Raw genomic sequence first — 17382 nt, forward strand, 5'->3', positions numbered from 1 at the left:
AAAACCTGAAGATAAGCAAAAAATAAGAAACACAGAATTTCAAAAAATTTAGAACATAATCGATTATGCATTCAGTTATATACATAGGATAATCGATTATCTATGGATAATCGATTATGTTAGTAGGCAAAAATCAAGCATAATCGATTATGGCAATAAATAATCGATTATGACCCTTTTTCCACACTTCAGATAATCGATTATGACTTGAAATTTTTACAGATAATCGATTACTAACTTTGCTTAATCGATTATCTTCACCATAATCGATTATCTGACCAGTTTTAATTCAGCCATAATCGATTATGCACCATTCAAAGACACGCTCTCACCTCAGATGAACCTAGATGAATCACAGAGATGAACCCAGGACGTGAGATGAACAAGCTATACGTAACTCAAGCCCCTAACACAAACTATGATGGCTTACGAATCTCTCCAACTACACTACACTACACTTTTTGATGGCTCGCTTTCTTTGCTTTTCTGTGAATGGAGGAACCACCTTCATGCTTCGTGTTATATAGCCAGCTTCATTCCACACCCACCTACCTCACCCACTGCATTCACTCACCTTTTACAGTTTCACACACGGTCAAACGATTCCTGAGCCAAGTCAGGAATCTCATGGTTTCATGTGGCATGCATGCAGGGCCACTGTTATTCTTGATTCCAGCACAAAAGCAAGGGCAACATTGTAAGTTCGTGTGGATGATTTGGCACTCCCACTCTACAGTGCAACTTTCTCTTCATCTTTGAGGAGAAACAAAATTCACTCACCTTTCTCTTTCCTTCCACCCTCACCCGCAACAATGCATGGATCCAAACGGGGTGGTGTTGTGACTTCCGTCGTCGACAACAGTAGCACCCCTGGATCCAAACGGGGCCTAAAGGAAATGGGTGATCCATTTTGTTACCTGGAATGGTAGAAATATTACTTGAGATTATCAGTTTTAGAATTAACTTTTACCTAAATATCTTATCTAAAATTATACAAATGATGTTTATTTTATACACTTTCTGAATGTTTATTCTAAAATACTCAACCATTATTTCGAAAAAGTTTGTCTCTTTTAAAATGTAGAGTTTGACATATTTATTTTATATAATTTAGATTCAATAATTCTTCTCTGCCATTCTACAATGAGAATTATTCTACCAGATGTTTCATTCTATTAAGAATTGTGTTTGACATGTATTTTACATCATCCTTTTCCTCCTCATTAGGAAGATATATTTGTTTAAATAATATGATGAGTTTGAGAGAGGTGAATTAATAAAGAAATAAAAAAACATATAAATTTATATTGATTCACTTTTGTAATAAAATTAATAATCTTGATTAAGTCAATTAGTTAATATTTCAAGAAAAAAAAAATACACAACTCAACTCAAAATATAAATCCTACAACATTGTTTAATATCACTTGCTAAATGTGTTACAAGTACACTTAAACTCTTCTTCAAGTTGCACAAACAATAAAAAAAAATCAAAACACCCTTTAGTTACACAAACAACAACAAACAACAAAAAGTCAAAAGTTCAAATTTTTGTATACCGCATTAGAAAAGGTGATAATATTCAATACAAGAAAACGATATTGTAATGATCTTCCAATGCTTATTAAAAACCAACTCTAAAAATGTGTTTAGCAGCATGTAAAGATTTTATAAAATATTTTTCCAATCTCTCTCATTTTTTTTTAAAATAGGTTCAATTTGTAATTTATATTATATACAATTTTGATTTGTTGAACTGATACTTTTAATAATGATATACTTATAACATAATTTAATTGGTAAAACAATAATAATTATGCTGATTACATATAAATTATAAACATTAATAATTTTGAAATAATTATGTTATTAATTTTTAGTAATATGTATTTTATATTGTAATAAAATAAAAATATGTAACTACACGAAATTGCAGAAATTTGAAAAATAAAAAAATTCAAAAAATAACTATAAGTATACTTTTCTATATCATCAATTATACCATGAATATTTTATAGTATAATAAAAAATAAAATAATTTATTAATATGTATTTTATATTATGGAAATAAATAAAAAATAAAAAAATAATAGATTAAAAATAAAATAAAATAATTAAATTTAATATTTTATTAATAGTTTTGTTTTATATTATAATAAAATATATAATTAAAATAAAAAACAAAACAAAATTAATTAATTAAAAATTTCATATTTTGTAAACTAATTTCTTTTAATATGTTCTTATTTTGAAATATAAATTTTTCATTTACTAAAATTTATTTTAACTCTAGTTTATATTTAAAAAAAATATTTTTTATATCAAATTAATTTAAAATTTTTATGTAAATATAATTTTCTAAATATATTAATATAAAATTATTTATTACATCAAACAAATCAACTTAAAACTTTTTCTATTTTTTTTATCTCTCATTCTTTTTACTTTAATCCAAATATCTTATCTTGAATTTAAAATTTATGGTTTAATATTTTTTATACTTAACTTTATTTAGGATGAGAGTAACCAAGAAAATAGAAAAAAAATATAAAATAAAGTTGTTTAGATTAAAAATAAAATACTAGAGAGAAGGAAGATAAGTGAAATTTTGTAGTAGATAAAAAATCATATTAATTAGGTAAGATAATAAATTATAAAAATATATTTACTTTAATTGAATAAGAATAAGTATGAATTAAAATTAAAAAATATTAATTATAAAGTAATTAATTTATAAAATATGATTTAATATTAAAAAAATTAAATTAAATACATTTAAATAATTAATTACAAACTATGTCCAAAAGTTTTCCACATACGAATTTTAAAAATTGAAGTTGTAATAAAAAATCCATATATGGGATGTATAGATTAAATTGTAAGTCATAAAAAAACATCTAATGTATGTGTGGAGGTAACTTTATTTTTAATCTAAACATATAATTAGGTGTAACTTTATTTTTAAATATAATAGTTTTGCAAAATAATTAGGTGTAACTTTATTTTTAAATATAATAAATTAAATTTGAAATAAAATAAAAAATATTATAAAAATGTATAATTCTAAATTTTAGAAAGTTGATATTATCACTATGTTCTATTAAAAATCCTTAGAAATGGAAATTCAATGTTAACTAATATAACAAACATAAAGTAGAAAAACAGTGAATCTGTTTTGAAAAAGTAAAAAAACAGTGAATCTGTTTTCTTGGGATTTGCACATCTTCTCATTTTCCTTGTCCTGTGTTACGTGGTTGTCCATAACTAACTCACCAAAAGTCTCATTTGCCCCTCTTTCTTATTACTAACACTTTTCATTCTCACAACTGTGTCTTACTTTCAATTACAAATTAAAGTGTATAAACTTAATTGGAAACATTCAATTTTCTTCTTGTGTGAATCTTCAATTTCAACCATCCTTCTAATGAAGGAAGAAAACATTAATAACACCAAGAAAGTTCATAATAAGGAGAACAAAACACAATCAAAATAAGTCAAATGTTTCTTGTATCTCATATTTTCTTTCTATTTCTAACAATACTTTTTGGAAGGTATCAATTTTTTTTTGAATTACATATTTTAAAAACATTTTGAAAGATATATTTTAAAATATATTAAATAAAAAAAATTATAATTTTGAAACACTTCTATTAAAAAATTTCTTTATGTATTAATTTGTTCCAAATAATTTAAGATATATTATAAAAACACACAAAAATTGAAATCTTCTCAGTTTTTTTCAGAAAACCTATTCGGAATACAAAAAAGTGGAGCACTTGTGCAAAATTTCATCTTTGTACCACTTGAAATTGTACTAAAAGCTTGCAACTTAAAGCGAACACACCAAATGTATAATTTAATGGAACACACCAAATGTATAATTTAATGTTTTATTTTGTTGATTTTAAGGTGTGGGAGAATTTAACGTATCAGTAAATTAAATTCTTGAACACATTATACAGATTTTTAAAAGATTATTTTTATTTTTACAGTATGATGGACGTGTAGGTGTATGTCAACAATATAAGGTGCAATGAGGAAGATACAGTCCCAAAATTTAGCCCAATTGTATTGAGGCAATTGCTTCCTGCACCATATAACTGCACCCGATTTCAGCGAAAAAATGAAAATATCCTTAAAAAAATGAGGTGAATATAAAAATACATTCTAGACTTTCTTTTCTGAAATATGTGTTTTGGATTTTTTTTGGGAATGAATTTTTTGTATTACAGATTTTTTTATCCAGAATGGATTTTGCATTTTTGTGTTTGGATTTTCATTTTTGAAACACAATAATCTCTCTTTCAGATCTCCTTTTTTGGAATGTATTATTTTCAATTCCAAATTTTTTTTTTCGGAATATAATTTTAATTTTTGTTTCCAGATTTTTATTTCCAAAATTCAATAACCTCTTCCGGATTTATTTTTCCAAAATATATTATTTTTAATTTTAGATTTTTATTTTCAGAATAAAAGACATTTTTAGAAATTAAAAAAATATCTTGGGTGCAGGTTAAAAATAATTGGGTGTAGGAAGCATTTGCCTTCTATTGATGAGATGCGTGGCCCGGTCCATTACTTGCACTCCAAGGACACCTGCCATCATGTGAGGCATAAAATATGAGAATCCAAGTAATACAAGGATATTCCTTGTTTTTTCCAAATTTATTATCTGCAAGCTTTGCCTTCATGAATCTCTGATTATCTTCTATCTATTCCAAAAATCCCTTTCTTTTTAATCTTTCTCTTCGATCCCATCTCCTAGATCTGTTTGCTTCTTCCATCATCAACTAATCATGGTTCTCCACAGAGAACTCGACCATCTCTTTTTATCCCCTTTCACCGACCCTCCCAAAGGTAACTCTTTTATTTTTTTCAAAATAAAAAATGCATTTTTTTTTTTAAATTGCATGCTCTTGGAGATGGTTTTGAGCTTATTGAATTTCAATGATTGAATCTTGTGTCGCCAGATCGATGTTGCTCGTGTTCTTAAATTAATTAGTAATTTTGTTGGAAATGATTAGATGGGTCGAAATCCAGTGGCATGTCCGTCGAAAAGAAGATAGAGTACCTTGAGAGCTTAACTGGAAAGGTTGGTATGCTGTATATATTACATATACGATTTTACTAAGTTATCAGTGAGTAAGTGTTGGTGTTTCTCATCTATTTGATATGGAAACGAAATGGATAGTTCTGAGAAACTGGTTAATGTTGTCACTTTCTTTTGGTTCTTGGCTAAATATCTGTTTTCTTCTGTGAATTGACTTGCAAACATTATTAAATTTGGTAATCGCATTATGAAAACCAGCTATTGCAGTTTTCATTAAGTGGCATGGTGTTTTATGATTGAGTAGTTTTTGTTTGGAGGACAAAAGTTTAAATAACAAATCTAATCACAAAAGTTGTATTTGTGAATGTTTTAAAATTAAGACGGTTTAATAATTTGTCTACTCTTGTATTTTAAAGTGGTGGATAAGGAAGGTTGCATGTGAGCGATTGTTTGTATGAAATATGAATTATTGTTTTGTGGATCTCTTTTTACAGCATTTATGTTAATTAGGTACTGCAGGATTTTGTATTTTAAGATTTTACTTTTTTGTTTACATTGTATGTGGATCTCCTAAGAGGCTGATCTTTGCTAATTGTTGTCAGTTCATATTAGTTTTTTGATTTGACTATTAGGTTATTGATACTTATGCTACCTGTTTTAGGTCACAAATCGAAGGTCCCGTAGGTGGTTAAATGACCGTCTCTTGATGGAATTAGTACCACGTTTAAATGCAGAAGAAATTAGAGGCTTATTTGCCCCACCACCTTGGGGTAATTATCTGACTCATCTGCTGTATGTGTTATTCAGGCATTTTCTTGACTGTCTTGTTTCTTTTTTGTTAAGGCAATATTGCATTTAGACAAACAAGAATTGAATTCTTCCACACAGTGCAAGATATCTTACTAAATTACATGGTTTTCTTTTTTAGCACATTATTTATTAAACTTGCATGGGAATAAAAGAGGCACATTCGAAATTTACATCAAATCATAAAACACTTTGAAAGTGAAGTGACTTTGAAATTTCAGCAATGATATTTGCTATAATTGTTTTAGTCATTTTCTGATGTATTCTTTTTTTCCTTCTGTGTGTCCACTGATTGCTCCTATTTTATATGTTAACAGTGATTGGATTCATTTTACAGGTGATGAAGTTCCGCCTTCTACATTTTCCATGACTAACATAGAGGAGTGGGACCGATTCAGGAATATAGACATGGACAAAGAGGTCACATAGTTATATTTTTAACTTCTCTTTTTTTGTAGACTCTATCTTTGAAATTTTTTACTGTTCAAGAAAGCATTTTGGTGAACCGTCAATTGAACAAACGTGCATCAAATCAATAATATTAATTTTTGGATTTTGACTTGTCTTTGATCACAGTTATAACTTCAATTTCCCACTTTTCTTTTAGCATTTAGTTAAAAGGGTCTTGGTCTCATTTATGTTGTGATTTTTGTTTCTGTTGTAATTGTGCTTGAGAGCCTGGTACTTCAATCATGGCACGTCTGACATGTATATATTTAATGGTTTGTATGGGTACTATGTTCATGTGAAGCTATGTGTGTACACCTGAGGATCAGTATAGTTTAGATCAAGGTGAAAGTATAACCTTGTGGCTCATTGTTGATTCCTGGGTTGGCATATATTTTCATGTTGGAGATCCCTTCTTAATTTAATGGTAGATTATGACCAATGAATATTGGTAACACTATTGTGGAGAGCTAAATTATTGATACCCCTCAATTAAGTCAATTAAGGTGGAGAATTGTTGGGAATCTTTCCTTAATTTAATGAGAGATTACGACCAATTAATATTGGTAACCAATGATGACCATTCAAATGTTTTTTTTTTAAAAGTAACTCTCTTGGAAATGTAATGATCATTCATTAATCTCTTTACGAAGAAGTCTTCCTCTCATTCTTTGTATAAAGGAAACTTCTGTGGAAGAGAAAAAATATGGTGGATGCTAGAGAGACATTGTATTCCTTGGATGAGATTGCGTGTTATCCTCATAGAGTGAGAAGAAAAAATATTGTAATACTACTTTTATAGTGGAGAAATTTTCTGAACTAGGTCCCGTGAGTTTTAATTCTCAAGTTGCGGAAGGTTTTCCCATGTTAAAAATTCTGAGTCATTATTCTATTTGCTCTATTTTCTATTATTTGCTTATTGCTTCCGCAAGTGCCCATTTTGTATTTACACCAAAGAGAAGAATTTATTATGAATTTTCCCAGCACTTCACTTGGTGTGGTGGCAACTTGCAAGCATCTCATAATAGATTTTGTTTGTTTTGATAGGTTACCATAATTAATTCTCTGGAAAACACTATAGAAAAAAGGAAAGGTCCCATTGATGCTGACAAGATGGCAGTGTTGAATTGTTGGCGTAGAATCGATTGTAGAACAAGAGATGCACTTCGCCGCAGTTCTCTTTCTGAGCTCATCGACAATTATGAGGTATAAATCTTATTCGTGATTGATATTACCCCTCTGCATCACCAAATCATTATGTTATGCAGAAAAGGGGCCAATATTGGTGCTTAATTTTTTTCATTTGCTGTAACTAATTACAAATATACATTTTTGCATTTACGGAACCTTTTGCTTTAGGAATGTTTACGTACATTCATAACAGCAAGCACAGATGGAGATGTTCTTGAATTGCAAATTCAGGATCCTTTCCATAGATTGCTTCTGCACGGAGTTTGTGAGGTAATATTCTGCTCCATTTGTTAATGGTCACAACTAAATACTCTACTATTATTAATCGTTATGACTTGCACGGAAAAGTAAGATTTGAAAATTCTGCAAGCACAAATAAGAACATTTTCCATTATCAACGTGCTGTAACATGGAAAATGTTTTTCCTTTGAATGTTACCCCAAATATCAGATTATTTTTACTTGAACAACAGAAAATGATTTACACGCCAAAACTCAGATGATATTTTCCGTAAGGATGTATTCCTTCAAGCAAACTAGGACTTTTGTTTGAGAGAGTGCGCTTAATTTATATTGTTACACCCAATTGATTTCCTATGGACGAATCAACATTCGAACCACCTTTACTCTTGTACTCTAACTCGTCAACATTCTATGAACAGTTCTACAATCTGGCATCGGATACAGTGACAGATTATGATGGTGTGCAGTCATCGAAGATGACGAAGATAAAGAAGAAGAAAAAGGCTTCTCCGGTGCTCCCAAACATCACTCTGTCTCATTTTCTGAAGATGTCCAAGGAAGGAAGTTGGTAGTTTCTTCGGGCAGAGTGTTGTTGTACAAGGATGAACAATGTACAATATTTAGTATTTCTTTAGAATATCATTGTAAATTGCTTCCATGACATGTATTTTGATTGGTTGATACCATCAGTCAACGCAAGTTGTTGATTGCTGGTTTACATTGTTGTATCTGATCATTCTAAATTCAACAAATTCCATATTATAAGGTTGGATTATTATTATTATTATCAGAGGTACATTTCGATCTATTAAGATAAAGTGGTATAGTAAATCATTATATAGATATGGAATCAGGGTCCAAATTAGTTTAACAGCAGCTTAATTCTTTTATTACTTTTTTGTCAGAATAAGTATTAGGGCATGAGCCTATGCATAGATAGGTTGCTTATGTTTAATCCAAGAGTGTGTACTGTCAGGGTTATACAGTTGTTTTTTAATGTGAATTGCGTAATCTTAAATAGGTTGAATTATGGAATAGATGAATTTAGTAATGCTTTTATTGAGTAAATCATGTGAGTTTTACTAAGTAAAAGTTAGTTAATTTAATAAAATGTACGTGGAATTTATTTAATAAAAAAAATGTGTTTTACAAATGTGGTTTTGAAGATATTATTACTTACATAAGCTTAAAAATAATTATGTATATTATATTTACTTCTACTTATGGCACTAATTTTAAAATTTGGAGAAAAACTAGCCAACTTTATTTACGTATTAACATAGCAACTTATGAAATATTAGTCAATATTCTTCAGTGAAGAATCGTTTGGAAACTATTAAGAGCAAGAGCTAGTGATTAAATTCTAAAAGTTTACTATACTTCTAAAATATAAGAATATTTTAAAAAATTCAAAAAAAATGTCATTCCGCTCTATAAAGACATAGAATATGATTCTTACCCATTTTAACTATGACGTTTTATTTTGACCCTTAAATAAATTATTAAATTAATTAAAAGAAATACAATATCATTGCATTTATCAATGATGATTAATCCTGTTCTGACCAATCTGAGGTCGATCGAAATCTAGATGAGTTTTCCTTCAAACACCTCTTGGGAATGAGAGACTTCTCCTGCGATGATACTCCGATGCTCAAGTCAGTAAAATCATAAAATATAATGACATAATATAAAATAGGAGTTGAAAGTATTCTGGTGTTGTTTATTAGATTAGATTAGATGATGTGATCTTTTCTGTAGAGTATAATCAGGTATATATAAATTGAATTGTAACCTCTCTGCCTTTAGTCATAATTATGTCTTAATTGGGTCATTAAAGATGATTAAGTTTAATTGATTGAGATCTCTTGACTTGTGCTCACTCATACTAGATACACAGATCGAAAAACCGACCCATAAATAACCAAAGATCAAACTATACCCATGATCTAACAAATCCAATAAGTTAATGATAAGAGAAAATAGGTTATTAAAATCATGTTTAGACAAATCTTATCTTCACGTTCATTTAAAAAAAAGTAAAGTCTTAGTTTGATCAATTACTCTTTTTAAAGATGACTTAGTTTGTATGCAGGAACTATTTTGTCAAAGAAATATAGTTGTCTAATGACTTTGCATACCCGTTTTTATTGACTATGAAAGTTATATATAAGAATTAGTTTTCGTGTAAGACATTTTTTCATCTATAATATGATTTTACTTAAATTTTATTAAATTCTATTTTAAATTTACATTGAGTAAAAGGCTAGTTTTAAATGTTGATCATTTCCTTAAAAAATAATTGATATTCAACTTAGAGATAAAAATGAAAAGATAAATTTAAAATGATAATACATTAAGAAAATCAATTATATAAAATAGATTAAAATAACTGAGAATAATTTTACAATTAATTATAGAAACACAAATTGTCATTGAAAAACATGGTTGGAGTAGTAACTTTTCTGGCAATTTTTATTGACTACGAGAATAGTAAACAAGTTAGGCTTTTTAAGAGTAAAGAGGGATGATACTTTGAAACTCCTCCAAATTCATACTTCCATTTAATAATTTAATTTCTATTTTAATTAAATAATTTAATTAAATATTTTATTATTTTGTTGTTATTAAATAGATGTATCAATTTAATTTAATATTTTATTATTATATATAGTTGTTAGTAGATGTAAGAGAAAATATAAGGTATCAAAATACTTTTTTCCAAAAGCCAATTATCACTCAAAGATATGATTGTAGTATGTCTTATGCGAGTACATAATCCGTTCTCACTAATTACTTAATTACGCCCGTGTTGTATATTTTTTTTAATATTTTTACAAAAAATTCTAAAACATTAAAATATATTTAAAAAATCTCATTTTAAATTATTTTATTCTTAAAATATTTTTAAGATATTAAACTTATTAAATTTTAATTTTTTTAATCAATATTTAAATTTCTATTAAATACATAATTTTTAAAATATAAAATAATTGTTCATAATTAAAAAGTATCAATGCTGATATTCCTTTTAGCCGATTTTTGTTCACATTGTCTTTTTTTTATCAAAGTTCATCCCCATTTTTTCAAGTGATATTGATTAATTTTTTTTCTCAAATTTATTGAAATTATTTTTAGTTAATATCGATTACAATTATTAATTAGATTGACACTAATTAAAGTTATTTTTACAATAGTTGAAGTTTCTTTTTCTCAATTTCTTTAACGATGTCGACTAAAAATTCTCTAGTCGATATTGATAAAAAATAATTCTAATTAATTTGGCAGAAATTTTTTTAGTCTACGTCGAAAAAAGTCTCTAACAAATCGTTAACAAAAAATAACATTGGATCTATGATAAAAAAAGAAATAATCAACATAGACATTGACAAACATATAACCATCAAATGAAAATTACAATTATTTATAACAATAGTAAAAATAATTATAATAATTTAAATAATAATAACTTTTATTAATATCAATAAAAATCTTACTAGACATAATCCAAAAAGTAGTTACCCCAATAATATTTTCATCTTCGTTAAATGGACAATATCCCAATTAAAATTGAGTTGAGAAAAAAAAACGAAGAAAAAATATGAATTCGAGAATATAAAGAATTTCACATTCTTATTTTTTTTAGATAAAATTTAGAAATTTTTAATTTTAGTTAATTCAATTTTAATTTTTTTATCCAAACAAACAATATTTTTTTATAAAGTACTTTCAGATTTTTTATAAAAATAAATTACTTTCTTAAAATTTTCTATCCAAACAAACTATAACTTCCATTTATAAAGACATTATAACAGTCTAATTTAGTAATTTTTGAACATCTAACTCAATAAAATAAAATAAAATAAAATGTAACTGAGTGAAATTAAATTGAATTTGTTTTTAATACAATAAAATAAAAATAAAATCAATTTAACAACATTAAGTAAGTTGGTCTGGATCAAATTGAATAATTAAAATATTATTATATTTTAAAAATCTATAAAACATAGGAAAATAAAAAAAATCAAAGAAATACGACCCATAAGATTATACAAACGATGGCATTTTTTAATTAAAACTAAATGAAAAAATTAGAATAATTATTAACATTATATGTAATACCAAAAGGTAATTTAAATAACCAAGCGAAAGGGTATTACATTTCTCAAATTAGTAATAAACAAACCACAATTATTATCACTTTATAAAAGTTATACGTTTGAAAATTCTTGAAGTTATATACAATTCTTTTAAAAATAAATATATAATAAAAAATAAATTTGTAATTAAATAATTAAAAAATATTAAAATAATAATATTAAAAGTTATAATATGATTATATAAAAAATTGAATTTGTAAATCATTACCCTTTATATTTTTAGTGGGACAATAATTAATTGAATAAAGATTTGTGAACACTACAAAAGAAGAAGAAAAAAAAATCATAGGTAGGAGGATCTTGCGAGAAATCCAAACGAAACACGATTCCTTGGTTTGAGCACTGGAGAAATCTGTTAGCATGTCAATGGCAAAGAAACATGTGAAATACACTCTGGTTTGTTTCTCTTTGAACTCAGTTCTTCCCTTTCTCATTATTACATCCTTAATATGAATCAGATTGTGCTGAGTTGGAGTTAGATAACCAGGTTGACGCGTTTACTGAGTCAGTGTTCAAAGGAAACCCTGCAGCAGTGTGTCTCTTGGAAGAGGAGAAGGACAAAAACTGGTTTCAAGCAGTGGCAGCTGAGTTCAATTTATCTGTCACAGCTTTCCTAACTCGCATCACCGAGTCCCATCACAACCTTAACTCGATCCATGGAACCTCTAACAATCCTCGTTTTCACCTCAGATGGTTTACTCCTGTTACCGAGGTAAAGTTACTGGCTTCACCAGAATGAATGTTGTCAAACATGCATGATTTTTTTAAATTATTTTATCTTATTGATGTACCCTTTTGCAGATAGAGCTGTGTGGCCATGCTACCTTAGCTTCTGCTCACACACTGTTTTCATCTGGTTTGGTGGATACTGATGTTATTGAATTTGTGACGCTTTCTGGAGTATTGACTGCCAAAAAGATCCCAGCGATCAATATCATTAGTGACTCAAACTTGCAAAAGGGTGAAGCTAAGGATGGATTTTATATTGAAGTGAACTTCCCTGTTGATCCTGTTATAGAATTCAACTTTGAGGAGACTTCCCAAATTTCTGGTGCATTGAATGGTGTTTCCATAATTGATATAAAGAAGACACAAGATGGAGATGACTTATTTGTAATTCCTGTGTGCTCTCTTCGGTTTCTGTTATTGTCTAGCACACATCAGCCATACCTTTATTATTATTGCTATTATCTTTTCATCGTTCTTTTTATGGATCAATCTCCATATTTGTTAACCTGCTTGATTATTGAAATAAGACCAGTATATATCTCTTGTTAGTATGTAACTTCACTTTTACCTGCAAAATAACCACTATGTTTTTTATGCAATTTGTGTGCATTGAACATTATGAAAGTTGCAAATCTTCCTAGGTTGTGGTCACATCTGGAAGAGCTGTTGAAGAACTACAGCCACAACTTGAAGCAATAGTTAAATGTCCTGGAAGGGGGATAATTGTTTCCGCCATTGCTCCTCCAGGCTCAGGATTTGACTTCTGTAGTCGATTCTTCTGCCCAAAATATGGAGTCAATGAGGTTAGTGTCTGAGAATTTGTATTTATAAGAAAAAGTGGTTGACAATTTAGTCTAGAATGTTCCTCCAAAATTGCCTTGGGGTTCAAATTGATCATGAACTCATCATTGTGGATGCAATTTTGGAACTGCATAATGTTGTTATAAATGATACAACCCTCAGCTTTTCTAGCTGATCTGTGGTCAAGTTTTACGACCTACAACAACCAGTTCACTGTTTTCAATTATATTAGAAAGAAAAAACTTTAGTTGAAGGCTCGTAATATTCTTTTTACTACCTAATTTTACCATGTCAATTGTTGGATCGTTATCAATAAAGCTAAGGATATTATGGAAAGCAAGACCAATCTTACATTCCAGTTGGATACATGAAAGTAGAATTAGGGAGATAATATCAAATAACTATAATATTTCCATTCAGGATCCTGTTTGTGGGGGTGCACATTGTGCATTAGCACCCTACTGGAGCAAGAAGCTAGGGAAGTGTGATTTCAATGCTTACCAGGTACTCTCCTTCCCCTGATTGTGACTAATGATTATCTTTGTCAGTTGTTACCGTCATACTAACATGCAGATTACACTTGTGCAGGCATCAGCCAGAGGGGGAGTTCTCAATGGTCATTTTGATGAGCAGAACCAAAGAGTGCTTTTGCGTGGAAAGGCTGTTACAGTAATGGAAGGGTTTGTGCTGGTCTAGTCCTGTTGTTAGCATAGCAGAGTATGTAATAGCATGATGTTTCAGATGACACCAAGAACTACACTTTTGAGATACTCTTTTATTATCACTCAGTAACCTTCTGAGTCGTTTTATGTATGTTTGTTTTAATCCAATTCTGTATAGTGGCCTTGAGTGTCATAGAGGGTAACCACTATCCCTCACAGTAAGATGGTTTAGTCTTGTTAGTATTAATTTTTCACTAATCTTGACTAGTGAGATTAATAGTCAAAGGCTACTTACAACAAAAGTATATCGATTATATAAAAGCTTATGCACTAATCATAAGACTATAAACAATTAAAATTTTGCTTTTAGTAACATGTAAAAAAAAAATGTACTTATTAAAAGTGACATAAAAGAGGAAGGTTATATAAAATATTTTTTGGGGTTTGAGAGTATTACTTTTTTGAGTCATTTTTAAATTTAGCAAAACTATTTTATGGTTTAAATCAAACTCTTAAATCTTAGTATAAAAGATTGATCTCACTTTTAACAAGAAGATGGTTTTACAATAGGATAACTATATACAATTCAATTCCATAATTTTTAATGTTCAAATTTCCGTATAATATATTATGTTCGTAACCTCATATAAGTGTTTATAAGTGTTTGTATGAGAAATTTTCAAAGTTAATGCATAATAATATGAAAATGAGTATTGGGTGAATTGAGGTTTTTCTCAGATCTTTAGATTAAACAAACAAATGATGCTAACTACATACGTTAAACAAAAACTACGAATGTCATTTTAAGAAAGTTCAAGTTGGACTGTTCTAAAGAAATGAAGACTCGTGTTTTGTGTCTGTTTTCAATTTGACCCATGATAAACTAATTTAACAATAATTAAAGAAATTTTTTTTCGAATTGAATTTGAATAACTAACCTTGGTTTGTACTTTAAGAGAAGAAAACTTCATGTTAGTATCTTATTATGATGTTGACTATGCTAAAGTTCAAGTACAATGCAAAAGTAATTGTAAAAGATGTTAAGGCCGAAATGAATTAAAGTTATAATAAGGTGTAAGACTTAAGGTTATAGTTTTATTAATCAACAAACAAAATAATTTTGATCCATCTAATATAAGCTACTCATTCTGAAACATAAATTAGACAAAAAAAAAATAGAAAATGTTATAAATCATGCACACTGCACGAGATTTTGATAAGATGCAAATCGCACTTCAAACACAAAATAAGTGATCAAACCAGCACAATAAATACAAACACATTCTCAAATGAAGGTATTGTCAACACAAGGAAAGACTTATAAAGAAAAAATGCAATCTATAACAATAGACGCATATTACACAAGACACAACTCTTACTAAATGCAAGTGTAAAAGACCAACAGATGTAGTAGAAGCGTTAAATGTATACAAGTTCTAAACATAGTTGAACTTTAAATGCATCTAGCCACTATTGCAAGACATAAGCACCACTAAGCTAACTTGGCTTGAGTCTATGTCGGGCTAACTCAGGTTAGGTCAAGGTCAAATAGAGACTAAGTTGAATGAATCCTAAGTAAGTTCGGTTTGGCCTAGCCCACCAGGATGGGTCAAACTAAACCTAACTTTGGTTAGGCTAGGTAGGGTTGAGTTGAGCTCAAGTCAAGATGGATAGTTCTAGTTCAAATGAAGTTGGGTTTGACTTGACTGAGCCTATGTCGAGCTAGGTCTAGTGGGATTTGGCCCATTTTAAGTTAGATGTGGTTGGGTCAAGTCCAAATCAAACTAATTCAAATATAAATTTAAATCTAATTTGATAAAATTATGCAAACTGAATTTAATCTAATTTAAATTGAAATTGAAAATGAAAAATTCAATTCAATTTAATCCGGTTAAAGTGTATCTACATTTTATATTAAATCTACTTTACTCAATATGGATTGGATCTAAATTTGATTTTCAAAAAATTGAAACTGAAAAATTCAATTCAATTTTATCTAATTAAAATGTATCTATATTTTATATTTAATCTATTTTGTTCCATATGAATTGGATCTAAATTAGATTTTCAAAATTCTAATATATTCAATCTATTTTATTGAATATGGATATGATCTAAATTTGGACTTTCAAAGTTTTAATCCAAATCACCATAAGATAAATCATGAAATTCCAACTACTTTATCGACATCTTACCCCACCTTTAGAATTTAACATCATAAGAAATATGATAATTTTAATAAAATTTTCAATCAAAATATTTACACGTTTCTTTTACCAAAAAAATGACCATATTTATTGAATATGGATATGATCTAAATTTGGACTTTCAAAGTTTTAATTCAAATAAGATAAATTATGAAATTCCAACTACTTTATCGACATCTTATCCCATCTTTAGAATTTAACATCATAAAGAATATGATAATTTTAATAAAATTTTCAACCAAAATATTTACGCGTTTCTTTTATAAAAAAATGACATATTTTTTTTCAACATAATGTATTTTCTCTTACATTAAAAAAAGTTTTTATTTTCATTTGAATAGGCATAAAATTCTATCACTAGGTTCAAATATGATACAACTATTTTAAACACAAGGAGTAATTCTTCTTTTAGCATTTGTACACCAACTTTGATTTATCTCATACACGAATAAAACATTTGGAATATAATAGGTATTTGTTAGAGTTTAACAAAAACTCTTCTTTTGAGATCAACATAACTGGTCTCTTTAAAATACTAGTATTATGGGTCATATAATTTGTGCATTTATTATCTATATATGAACCATATATTGAAATTATTTTCTCATCAACAAATGTTAACAAATAAATGCTTCTCAAAATATTCCTCATACTTAACAATTTAGGTTTGTTGTACATTTTAATTTTTTTATCTTTACAAAATTATTTTAAAGACCTCTTTTTATGCTCAACTTGAATAAAAAAAATTATATTATTTTTCATACAATAGAAAGAAGGTGCTAAGATAAATTGAAATTTTAGAAATTGATGATAGTAATTTGATTACTTAAAATTTAAAATTTCATCTAAAATATAAGAATCTAAAATTATTCATATTTTCTATTATCTCAAATCTATGAATTTCATCTTCATATTTTCTCTTTGCCTTGATATGAATAAGGACATCATTAAGTTGACTTTGATTAAGATGTTATTAATGTCCACCAAATTTTCTTTTAGGTTAAAATCAATTATGGGTTATTTTTCGCTCATAGTCACAATAACCAATATTTATTTATGATACAAAACAAATTTTATTTTTTAGTT

At 28.0% G+C, this 17382-nt stretch overlaps 2 protein-coding genes across 3 annotated transcripts; both read left to right on the forward strand.

The window, feature by feature from the left end:
- Positions 1-4549: 4549 nt before the first annotated feature.
- On the forward strand, positions 4550-8524 carry LOC137829697 (R3H domain protein). 2 transcript variants are annotated; one of them, XM_068636579.2, is made up of 7 exons: positions 4550-4857; positions 5025-5092; positions 5712-5820; positions 6195-6277; positions 7352-7510; positions 7664-7765; positions 8157-8524. In XM_068636579.2, exons 1-7 carry the CDS (start codon positions 4797-4799, stop codon positions 8307-8309), a joined length of 735 nt encoding a protein of 244 aa, XP_068492680.2. In that variant the 5' UTR covers positions 4550-4796; the 3' UTR covers positions 8310-8524. The 2 variants fall into 2 exon arrangements, with proteins under 2 accessions (XP_068492680.2, XP_068492681.2); XM_068636580.2 differs by having other exon boundaries at positions 4646-4857; positions 4971-5092.
- A 3586-nt stretch (positions 8525-12110) lies between these two features.
- Positions 12111-14257, forward strand: LOC137829696 (uncharacterized). The gene is made up of 6 exons (XM_068636578.2): positions 12111-12293; positions 12385-12609; positions 12699-13010; positions 13268-13429; positions 13848-13931; positions 14016-14257. Exons 1-6 carry the CDS (start codon positions 12258-12260, stop codon positions 14121-14123), a joined length of 927 nt encoding a protein of 308 aa, XP_068492679.1. The 5' UTR covers positions 12111-12257; the 3' UTR covers positions 14124-14257.
- Positions 14258-17382: the final 3125 nt, after the last annotated feature.

The sequence above is a fragment of the Phaseolus vulgaris genome, chromosome 7 (assembly GCF_051622355.1).
Source record: "Phaseolus vulgaris cultivar YP4 chromosome 7, ASM5162235v1, whole genome shotgun sequence".
NCBI classification, from domain to species: Eukaryota; Viridiplantae; Streptophyta; class Magnoliopsida; order Fabales; family Fabaceae; genus Phaseolus; species Phaseolus vulgaris.